Source organism: Melanostigma gelatinosum, assembly GCF_949748355.1.
Source record: "Melanostigma gelatinosum genome assembly, chromosome: 17".
NCBI classification, from domain to species: domain Eukaryota; kingdom Metazoa; phylum Chordata; class Actinopteri; order Perciformes; family Zoarcidae; genus Melanostigma; species Melanostigma gelatinosum.
This window is the reverse complement of record NC_136650.1, coordinates 22,731,957-22,743,517: the sequence shown is the minus strand read 5'-3', so window position 1 is coordinate 22,743,517 and position 11,561 is coordinate 22,731,957. Positions and strand designations below refer to the sequence as shown.

General features: G+C 43.3%; 1 protein-coding gene across 2 annotated transcripts in view; it reads left to right on the top strand.

Annotated features, from left to right (window-relative positions):
- The first annotated feature begins 4,244 nt into the window (after positions 1–4,244).
- Positions 4,245–11,561, top strand: part of atf6b (activating transcription factor 6 beta) — a 15,042-nt gene continuing 7,725 nt past the window's right edge. Inside the window, exons 1-9 of one of the 2 annotated variants that reach the window (XM_079287685.1) lie at positions 4,245–4,386; positions 5,674–5,753; positions 6,742–6,823; positions 7,250–7,309; positions 7,402–7,481; positions 7,954–8,104; positions 8,198–8,359; positions 8,552–8,721; positions 9,736–9,915. In XM_079287685.1, the coding sequence (XP_079143811.1) occupies positions 4,314–4,386; positions 5,674–5,753; positions 6,742–6,823; positions 7,250–7,309; positions 7,402–7,481; positions 7,954–8,104; positions 8,198–8,359; positions 8,552–8,721; positions 9,736–9,915 (1,038 nt within the window). In that variant the 5' untranslated portion in view covers positions 4,245–4,313. Of the gene's footprint in view, positions 4,387–5,673; positions 5,754–6,741; positions 6,824–7,249; positions 7,310–7,401; positions 7,482–7,953; positions 8,360–8,551; positions 8,722–9,735; positions 9,916–11,561 lie in introns of both variants that reach the window. The other variant, XM_079287684.1, reaches the window with a different exon arrangement.

Sequence of the window (11,561 nt, the reverse complement as noted above, 5' to 3'; positions counted from 1 at the left end):
CATGAGTCATAATCCTCACTGATGCACTTGATGTGAAAGAAGCAGAAAATACATATTTCAACCTTTTATTAACAAATGTGTTTCCAACTAATGAGTCAAATATGTGCTGTCCTTTAGCTCTGCTTTGGTCTCCACCAGCTCCTGATGGATATATCGTCTCTTTATCTCAACGCTGTTGAGCGACTCTTAACGATATGAAATGAAAGTAGAATTAAAAATGCAGGTTTTTCTTTTTGTGTGTTATATTTCTCTTTATTTGTGAAACTTTATCCCATCTCTCATCATGTCACGGTGTTGAATGATGACTGTTTCCTGAATGAGGACGATGCTCTTTGGGTTTTTACCGCTCTTGTTTCTGCATGATGGAGGATCAGAGGTCATTTCCTGTTGCTATCTGTCGAGCTGCAGAAGAGAGAAGATAAACATGGAGATGATGTCAGTCAGTGTCAACATTTAAAACATGTTTATGGTAGTTATTACAAACATGTTTATGGTTTCTGAACTCCAACTTTGTTTGTGTGCAGAATATAGAAAGTTGAGCTTTTTTTGTGATTGTTCTTTGGTTCAGATCTGATAGCATCAGTATCTTCAGTTACTTCCTCTTTTTAAGACGAGGACAGGAACTTTGTGGTTTCGTGTTTCTAAAAAAAAACACATCTTTGACACACATCTTTTTATAGTCGATGAGCGCTGATGTTTTTCATGTAAACATATGAGTTCATGCGTCAACAAATGCTGTTTTCGTCTAACTTGAAGGTTTTATGTGAGTTTTTACACTGACGGTAAAGAGGGGGGGGGGGGGGGGGTGTATGCCTCCTATTTGAAAAGCCTGTATTCATGTCACGGTGTTGAATGATGACTGTTTCCTGAATGAGGACGATGCTCTTTGGGTTTTTACCTGTCCTGCACAGGGACGCGTTATCTTCACACACACACACACACACACACACACACACACACACATACACACACACACACACACACACACACACACACGCACACACACACACACACGCCAGGGTTGGGGCCGCTGTGTGTGGGCGTTCTCATGGACAGAGAAGATGCTGTTCCTGCTTTCCACCTGTTGCTACATAATATCGCACGGACTAGCCGCTTCACAGCACATCTCGTTACGAGTTGAAGCTAAACCACATGTGTGTCAGAGCGTCTTCTTTGTACGGGAAGCGCGTGAGTGCCTCACAAAGTTCAAAGTTCAAGTTCAAAGTTCAAAGTTCACTTTATTGTCAAAGTTTCCACATGTGTTATGCATACAGAAAATTCGAAATGCCGTTTCTCGCAGTCCCACAGTGTAATATAGACATGAACATATAACATATAATAGAATAAAATAGAATAAAGTTAAGAACATAAGGGCCTAGATAAAGGATTTACAAGTAGCAGCAGAGAATAAAAAGTGACTGGTGCTGATAAAAAGTGACTGGTGCTGATAAAAAGTGACTGGTGCTGATAAAAAGTGACTGGTGCTGGATGAGGGAAGGGGTGTGAGGGGGAGTAGATGTCCTGGTATGTTCCATTTGAGGCAGTGGGGAAAGGTGGGTGAGGGGGAGGGTAGAGAGGTCAGGGGAGAGATGGCAGGGGGGGAGAGAGGGGGAGCGAGAGGAGAGAGGGAGGGAGAGAGTTCAGCATCCTGACCGCCTGGTGGAAGAAGCTGTTCCTCAGCCGGGTAGAGCTCGAACGGAGACTGCGGAACCTTCTCCCTGAAGGCAGGAGGCTGAAGAGGCTGTTGGAGGGGTGGGTGGGGTCACCCGCAATGCCGAGTGCTTTGCGGGTGAGGCGGGTGTTGTAAATGTCCTGTAGTGTAGGGAGTGAGACTCCGATGATCCTCTGGGCAGAGTTCACAATGCGCTGCAGGCTCTTGCGGTTGGAGGCGGTGCAGCTTCCGAACCACAGCGTGATGCAGCTGCTGAGGATGCTCTCAGTGGCGCCTCGGTAGAATGAGAGCATGATGGGGGGGGGGGCTCCTGCTCGCTTGAGCTTCCTGATGAAGTACAGGCGTTGCTGGGCCTTCTTTGCCAGTGCAGTGGTGTTGCTGTTCCAGGTGAGGTCATCTGTGATTGTCACACCCAGGAATTTGGTGCTGCTCACCTGTTCCACAGCAGCACCATTGATGGTCAGAGGGAGGGGGGGTTGGGAGTGGGTTCTCCTGAAGTCAACAACAATCTCCTTTGTTTTCCCCACATTGAGGAAGAGATTGTTATTTTGGCACCAACGGACCAGCTGGTTCACTTCCTTCCTGTAGTTAGTCTCATCGTTGTGGCTGATGAGACCTACCACGGTAGTGTCGTCAGCGAACTTCACGATGTGGTTGGAGCTGTAGTTGGGTTTACAGTCATGGGTCAGCAGGGTGAAGAGAAGGGGGCTGAGCACACAACCTTGGGGGGCCCCCGTACTCAGTGTTAGTGTGTTCGAAGTGTTGTTGTTGACCCGAACAGCTTGTGGTCTCTCTGTGAGGAAGTCCAACAACCAGTTGCAGAGAGAGGGGCTGAGGCCCAGGTCTGTAAGCTTACACACAAGCTGCTGGGGGATGATTGTATTGAATGCTGAGCTGAAATCTATGAACAGCATTCTGACGTAGGAGTTCTTAGTGTCCAGGTGTGTGAGGGCTGGGTGTAGAGCGGAGGAGATTGCATCCTCTGTGGACCGTTTAGTTCGGTAAGCAAACTGAAACGGGTCCAGGGAGGGAGGAAGGGTGGATTTGATCTGCTTCATGACCAGCCTTTCGAAACACTTCATGATGGTAGAAGTCAATGCGACGGGGCGGTAGTCGTTGAAGCAGGCTGGAGATGACTTCTTCGGCACAGGAATGATGGTGGTTTCCTTGAAGCACGTGGGAACAACAGCCTGGCTCAGGGAGGTGTTAAAGATGTCGGTGAGGACATCCGTGAGCTCCTCTGCGCAGTCCCTCAGCACACGACCAGGAATGTTGTCAGGTCCCGCAGCCTTGCGGGTATTAATCCTCAGCAGTGTGCTCCTCACACTGGCTGGGGACAGGCACAGAGCCTGGTCGTCGGTGGGGGGGGTGGTTTTCTGCGCAGGTGTGTTGTTCTGTGCTTCGAAGCGTGCAAAGAAGCCATTGAGGTTGTTAAGCAGGGAGGTGTGACTGTCACAGGTCTGTGGCGGTAGTTTGTAGTCCGTTATGGTCCTAATGCCCTGCCACAGGCTCCGTGAGTCCCTGCTGTCTTTGAAATGTCCTGTGATTTGTCCGGAGATTCAAACCTTTGCTCTATGACACACGCAACACTATTGCAAATGAGCACACACACAATACTTATACGTTTAATGCCTGTAAATACCGTCAGCATATTTCTACAGTAGCTATCGATACACGTTTTTTTGGGTTAGGGTTAGTTATTAATGTAAATATAGTAAATATAAAGTGTTGAACTTTAGACTGCAGTTTTGTCATTTTAAATTATATATTTTTTAGGACAGAACAAAATGTCCCAGCCGACCCAGGGAGGCAGGATTTGGGGGAAATACACTTCTACATTTAACATAATTGTACCTTTCACATTCTGTTTGGGCTGTAAAGAAACTTCTTAACTTGTAATTTAATTTAGGAAACATTTCGTTTTTTTAATGAACATTTTGGAAAAACGCACTCATGTGCCGTCAACAATAAAATCAGATTACCTGCACTAAGCACGATAAACTGCATGTTTTAGCTCATTAGCATAAATAAATGAGTGTTTTTATTGCATCAGCTGCACTGCTGAAAGAAGAGGAAGAGATATTCCATCATGTCCTGTGCGCCCCTCAGTGGAGTGACTTAATAACTTCTTCTTCCCACACCTGAGACATTAAGATTCAAAACAATAGTCGTATTACATTTTTTATATTTCGCGTGTAATCTGACATAATGCAGTTTTACTTTCACAGTGCTGGAATCAAACGCAACGTTGATTTGCGCTGATGAACCGTGATTGGCTAACGCGCATGTCAATTCAAGGCGGGGGCGGGGCGGGGCCTGGAATTCCTTCACGTCTATTGGTTCATTGTACCTGTCCATCAAAACGCGCTGATGCGATTGGGCCAAATCACCTTTAAGACGGGTTTCTCAACAACACCCTCCAGTCGCACTCTATGAATCATCCCATTGGTTCTTCGTGACGTCAATCACGCCCATTCATCTTTTCTGATTGGCTGCACTGTTTCAAATGGGCGGAGACTTTTCTCGGAGAAGTGCGTTTCCTTCTCTGTCATATGCGAAGCTAGCTGTTAGCCTGTCGCTATCTGCAGCAGCACCACAACACAACGCCTCTGTGATTATTACTTATTATTATTAATATACTATGAGTACGGACCTAATATCTGATCTGGACACGCGCTTCTTCGCTGATAACCTCCTGACAAGCGAAGACTGGGGTGAGTTCACGCTTTAAGCCTTTAAAACGGTAAATAAACGTGTATTTTTAAACGATGCTAAGCTAACCGATGCTCATCCTGAACCAGCAGCCGTTGAAACGAAGCTGATGCCTTTACAACTATTAAATATCCTCCTTTTAAAATCTCCTTTACTCACATTAAAGGTTTTATAATGATAAAGTGTGTGTGTGTGTGTGTGTGTGTGTGTGTGTGTGTGTGTGTGTGTGTGGTAGGAAGGACCACGGTGAGGATATTTCTTCCTCAGTAAGAGGACCCGGATGTGTCAGTTTATCTGTTGAAGCGTGATATCACACGCTTCTTCTCTTTGTAAAACATGTTATTGTCTTAATGTTGACGTGTTTCTAGTTTAAACTCTCATCATTACACAATCTGTGTAATATGGATCATAAGAGGTGTTATTATGGGCTGCATATTAAAGTAAATGTTGTAGTTTTAACCAATTAAAGTTTTAATCTACCTGGTATGAACCATATGGTGTGTACTAGTACACGTATGTCAATGAGACATGCAGTTAAGCATCCAACCAGAAGTACACACTTATGTCCATAATATAGCATGTAAATACACTATATAAACTGTTAGCAGTGTAAACTGTGTGCATAAGTACGCCTTATATGAAGTTATTGTTGTACAGCAGCATGTATTTTTAGGCATGACAAATAAACTGAATAAATTTGGGTTTTGGACAAAATAAGACATTTATATTTAGTTAATAATAATAATAAGAATAATACATTTTATTTATATAGCGCTTTTCATGACACTCAAAGACACTTTACATTAAAATCATCATATATTAAAACAATACACTAAAAACAAAGTACACAATAACAGTCACACTTTAAAAGCAGTTTTGAACAGGTGAGTTTTGATTTGTGATTTGAATGTGGAAAGGTCAGTGCAATCTCGGACTGTTATCTTAGTCCAGTCAATAACGTTAAATCTAATCTGTTTAATCTACTTTAAAGACGTCACTTTGGTGATTTCTCTGTTTTTATTGACGTTTTCTAAACCAAACAATGAATTGATTATTAGAGGAAATAATTGCTCATGAAAGTTGTTTGTAACTTCACTTGTTAGAGGATCTGAAGCCAAAATCTGACATTTAACGTGGCTGTTTATTCGTTTTATTTATTTGTTGAGATGTTAAAGATGTGTTTTCTAAATCTGCCACTGATGTGGTTTGAATCTGACAGCATTGTGGGGTATTTTCCCTTCCTGTGCATATTAATATATTGGATAATATTTACATTATTCTCTCCTCAGATGCCTGTCTGTACCAGTGTGAGAGCATGGAGGAGGGAGAGGACGCCGACTTCAGCCGGGGGCCGAAATACGAGCCGACGGTACGAAGACAAAGAAAACAAGTTTCTGGTTTATTGTTTTTAACACAAACACTCCATCAACTTCACATGTTCACACATTAATAATAATACGTGGTTATATTCTAAGAGCGCTCACGCGTCAGATCCAGATAGTTTTAGTTTAGTTTTGTTGTAACAGCTGGTCTCAAAGGATCCAGACTGTTTGTTTTAATCACCTTCGTCACAAAAACACATTCCAACAGCTCTGAAGTCAGTGTGAACTAAAAACATCACAATATAATCATTTTACTGTTTTATAGTCATCTATTTTGGTTGAGAACACATAAGTCAAGTGATTAAGAAATAAAATATTGTATTTTTTTATGAAAACCGCTCATAATTCATCTCTAATATCTATTTTATATTCATGTGAAAACATCTTCAAACAACTAGATTTTTACCAAAACTACATTTTACAGATGACATGTATTCACGTGTCATCTGTAAAATGTAGTTTTGGTAAAAATCTAGTAAAAAACAGCGACTGTTTGCTTCTTTATCCAACGTAAAGGAGGTCCGTATTCTTCTTGATTTTACCAACATGTTGAATCATTTATTAACATAACGGCGTCTCTCATTCACGTTCTGTAAATCAGTCTTTTAACCCTCAAGTCAGTTCAGATGATGTTCATTTAATGTTTGTCAGTTGAGTGACACACACAAACACACACCTACACACACACCTATATACACACACACCTACACACACACCTACACACACACACCTATATACACCTACACACACACACCTATCTACACACACACCTATATACACCTACACACACACACACCTATATACACACACACACCTACACACACACACCTATACACACACACCTACACACACACCTATATACACCTACACACACACACCTATATACACACACACCTACACACACACCTATATACACCTACACACACATCTGCACACACACACTGACTAATCCACCACCTTTCCCCCCCCTCACAGTTCGACAACAACCTCGTGCTCACCCTCGATCCTGACAACCCCACGTCGCCGTGGCAACACCTTGACGACAACCTTCTCACAGGTACGAACGGACCAACAGCAAACTAAAACACCTGAGGTCAGCGTTTAGCTGTCACGCCGCAGACGTCCTCAGAGACGCTTCGTCCTCTTAACAGCTGTTACATGTGGACATAACGTTGCTTGAGATGTAAAAGCAGCATCAGTCCTCCAATAATACTTCTTATAAAGATATATATTATATATAATATATCTTTATACATGTGGTTCAATGGAGTCATAAAATAATGAATTAATGTCAGCAAATCTCATGAAAAGACCCAAACCGTTAATGTGATGTCGTCTCTCTACAGTCTGACTTCCTGTCATGTGACTCTCAGCTCAAAGCTTATTGGTTCATTCTGAAGGCATCTTTAAATCCACAGATGTATAGTTTTCCTCTTTTAAAGGCGCAGTCTTGATGTTTGTCTTCCTGTTTTTGTCTTTGAAGGAGAAACTCCTGTGATCAAAAGTGAAATGACCATCACTCAACCGTTACCTGTGGAAATGTGTAAGTTCTCCAGTTCAGTTTCAACACACACACACACACACACACACACACACACACACACTCACGTATTTTACTGGTTCGTGTGTTTCTAGTGTTCAAGGTGAAAGCCGAGCCTCCTTCTCCTGCTTCCTCACTCGGGTCCGACTGCTCTTCTTTGTCACCAGACCGACAGGTGTGTTTCAAAATAAAATACACAATAGATGTGTTGGTTTGTTTTAATGCCGTATGAAGGTGAGGGTGATTCATGCACAACATGAAAAGCATTGAAGATATTTTCATCTTATTTCTTTGTTCTTCCTGATGGTTTTTCACATTAAAAGCCTTCCTATAACTGGGAAGACTTTTAGTGTGAAAATACTGGATAACGCGTTGAGTTTAGTTCTTACATCGATGATGGAATTAGTGCGGCGCAAATAAACATAGTTTACCGCCTTTATCAAGACAACAATAAAACACGGAGGAGCTTTTAATTTGGTGTTAATTTAAGGAAATAGAATAAAATAAGCCTTCAAAATAAAGTCCTGATTTGAGAATTAAATTTCCCAAAATGTCAAAGTAGTTATTAGTTACATATTAACATTCACACGATGATAATGACGAAGATGATGATGATGATAATAACAACAACAATCTCTCCCGTCCAGATCACGGTTAAAGGTGAAAACCCTCCGACTCCTCCGTACATGTACGGAGACGTTCTGTCTCCTCCGCTGGGTTCCATGGAGATCACCGTGGCAACGTCAGCGACGGCGACGATCCCGGCAGTCGTCAGTGGACGACCGCCGCAGACCGCCGGTGGGTTCAGACGACGACGTCGTGTTCGTGGAATCAAATCATTTCACAAAGCAGTTCAAAATGACTCTAAAGTGTCGTTTCTGTCTCCTGAAGTTCTTCCGGCTCCGGTCACGCTGAAGACCTCCATCCTGAGCACCAAGACCCCCATCCAGCCCAGACCGGCCTGTGTCACCACCATCCCCATCACACAGACCTCCACACCGGCCAAGACCCTCATCCTGCAGGGCCTCCCCTCCATGGACCACAGCAGACCTGGTGAAGAAACTTTGTGTTTGATGTCAGAATTCATTTAATTCAATTCTTTAAAGACTCTGAGCACTGATGACAAGTCTCTTTGATGTCCCTCTTCCTCATCCTTTTATCTGTAAAACTCTTCTCTCCTCCGGTCTATTCCCATCCCTTATTCCTCCTTACCCGTCCTCCCTTTTCTCCCTCTTCCTCCTCCAGTGGTCTTGTCTCAGTCGGTGTGTCTCGGTTCGTCTCCGACCATAGTAAAGATGGAGCCCGTATCTCCCAGCATTCCTCAGCACTGCTCCAGCCCCACGGCTCCGCCCACCAGCAAACCCATCGTCCCGGCGACGACGGCTTTACCCGGCAACAACTCCAACTCCATCGACGTGAGTAGAACCTGGAAAACAACGACGACGTGCACCGTCAGACATGTTGGTTGTTTTCTTCTACAAAGCAGGAGTCATGGTCTGGAGAAATGGGCTCCTGGAGGAGTAACAGTTGGCGTCACGAGGCTCAACAGCATGAAGCATGTTTATCACTCAGAAGGTCTCGTGTCACGGCTATGAATAACCTTCAGCCCTGTTTGAATCCGTAGGGAACAGCTAAACGCTGCGGGAGAGTTTGTAGCGTGTGTGCTGGTTTCCATGCTAAGCTAGTTTAGCATAGCGTGTAGAATGTTGTTATTCCGTGGTGGGCGTGTCAGACAGCACGTCGTCTGCAGCCTCGTACCCAACGGTTCAATACGTGTATCACCTACTATTACTATTAGTGGCGTTTGGTCCAATCCTGTCGAGCCAGACAGATTCCTGTTGGTCCTTCACGAGCATTTGGTCCTAACTCGCTGCTTCATCCTCTTCTACAGAAAACACAGTTCCTGCTCAGCAAGTTCCACAAGTTGTTTCAGCTCTTTGATCTTCACCTCGTTCACAAATAATGAACTGAACTCAACATGTCGGAGAAAGTCATCTCTGGTAGTTAGTCTGAAACAGAGCGGTTTGGTAACATCAGACGACTCCTCTTATAGAAGCTGAGATATATATATATATATATATATATATATATATATATATATATATATATATATATATATAGATATATAGATATATATATATATATATATAGATATATAGATATATATATATATATATATATATATTAAGAATCTGATGATGTCATTCACCTGTTGAACCTTTTGTTTTCTCTCCTCTTCCTGTCTTTGTATCATCCTCATCATCATCATCCTCCTGTCTGTAAAACTCTACTCTCCTCCGGGCTATTCCCATCCCTTATTCCTCTTTATCCTTCTTCCCTTTTCTCCCTCCCCAATCCTCCTTATCCTCCTCCTCCTCATCCCTTATTCCTCTTTATCTTTTCTCCTCCTCTTCCTCCTCCCGGTGCAGATGAAGGTGATGAAGCGGCAACAGCGGATGATAAAGAACCGGGAGTCGGCCTGCCAGTCGAGGAAGAAGAAGAAGGAGTACCTGCAGAACCTGGAGGCTCAGCTTAGGGAGGCGCAGCAGGAGAACGAACGCCTCCGCCGGGAGAACCAGGCGCTGAGGGAGAGACTGGCCGGGAAAGAGGTGAGAGGAAAGAGGTGAAAGAGAGGAGGCAGAGGAGGGGAGAGACTGGCCGGGAAAGGAGGAGAGGAAAGAGGTGAGAGGGAGGAGGCAGAGGAGGGGAGAGACTGGCCGGGAAGGAAGGAGAGGAAAGAGGTGAGAGGGAGGAGGCAGAGGAGGTGACTCTTCATCTTCTTAAACAATCGTCTGCTCTCCAGATGTGTGAAGTAGTGACTTCATGGGCTCCATAAAAGAAGATGCATAATAACGTTAAATATCGTGCAAGCTTCCTCTGCGCCTCCTCTTCTCCTCTTCCTCCTCCTCAGTTTATGGTAAGGCCTCATGAGTTTCCTTCAATGTTGCCTGCATCTCTATCTCAGCTGTCATTGACGAAGCTGAGCAGGTTGATGTTAAAAACAAAGAAAAAGGTCGAAAACATGAGAGAGATCTTATTAGTGAGCATATTCAAACACATGTGAGCGCCGTGACCCTAGAAGATCAGATGAACTACAACATATAACGTGACAGTAAACATACTAACGTCCATGAACATTTCCAAAGATTAAAGAACTATTTTCTTCGTATAAAGACGAGTCTTGGAAAAACCCGGAAAGCCGTTGACCAATTTTCCAGTCGATGAAAACACAGAAAGTGAAACACAAAGTCAAATGTTCTGCAAAACCTGTTTGAATCGGTTGAATAATGTTAAATTGTTCAACGTGTTTTGGTTCAGTTGCTGAAGTTGAAGCATAAAAGATGATTTCAAAGATAAAAGTTAAAGAATAAAGATTGCTCGTCTTTTACATCAGAGAGGAACATCTTCGTGATGACAACATCAAATGAAGAGGGTCCAGTTTTATACATTAATACTATATGTATGTATGTATGTATGTGTATATATACATGTATAACACTAATGAAAGCTACTGGAAGAGAAAAGAACCTGTGAGGTGAAGTCAGTGTTGCACATAATGAGCTGACAGTTAATTATTTGTGACAGTCGTGTCAGAGCAACCTGCAGAACTCGCAGAGCAGAAACGTTTGTTTCCTGGAGAAGAGAAAACGAGCCTCACTGAACACACACACACACACACACACACACACACACACACCCCTGAACGCTCGAGCTCATTCTGCAGCAGCACTGAACTCTGCTCAACACAAAACTCACAGAAAGTGACTATTGTGTCCCTTTGAAGTCATCAGGACTCATCCTTCATCAGGTCTAACTCCCTCTAGTCCGCCTCACTTATAGTCTCAGACCTCAACACGCAATGTTTTACTGTTTAGTCAGTGATTCAGATACGACGCAGTTAACCGTCAGATTAATCATAAAAGTCTATTTTTGACTGTTGAAGGCAACCCTCACTGCTTCACCCTGACTGTAGTGAGTTCATCTTCATGCAGCAGGGTGATCAGGTTTCAGGCGGTTGTATTGTTGGCCCATCATTCCAACGGTTAGAAGTTGAACCAGGAGGACGTCTCACTACTCGGTGTTCTAGTGTGAACACTCCTGCTGACTCAGCAGGTTTACAGTTCAGCTGAACCTCGGTTAACAAACAGGTTGAACACGAGGAAATATGTCTTCAGAGAGACGAAGATCGAGTCTGAACTTCACAACCCTAAAACACTTTAAACAGAAACCTGTAAAACCTGAAACTAATATGCAA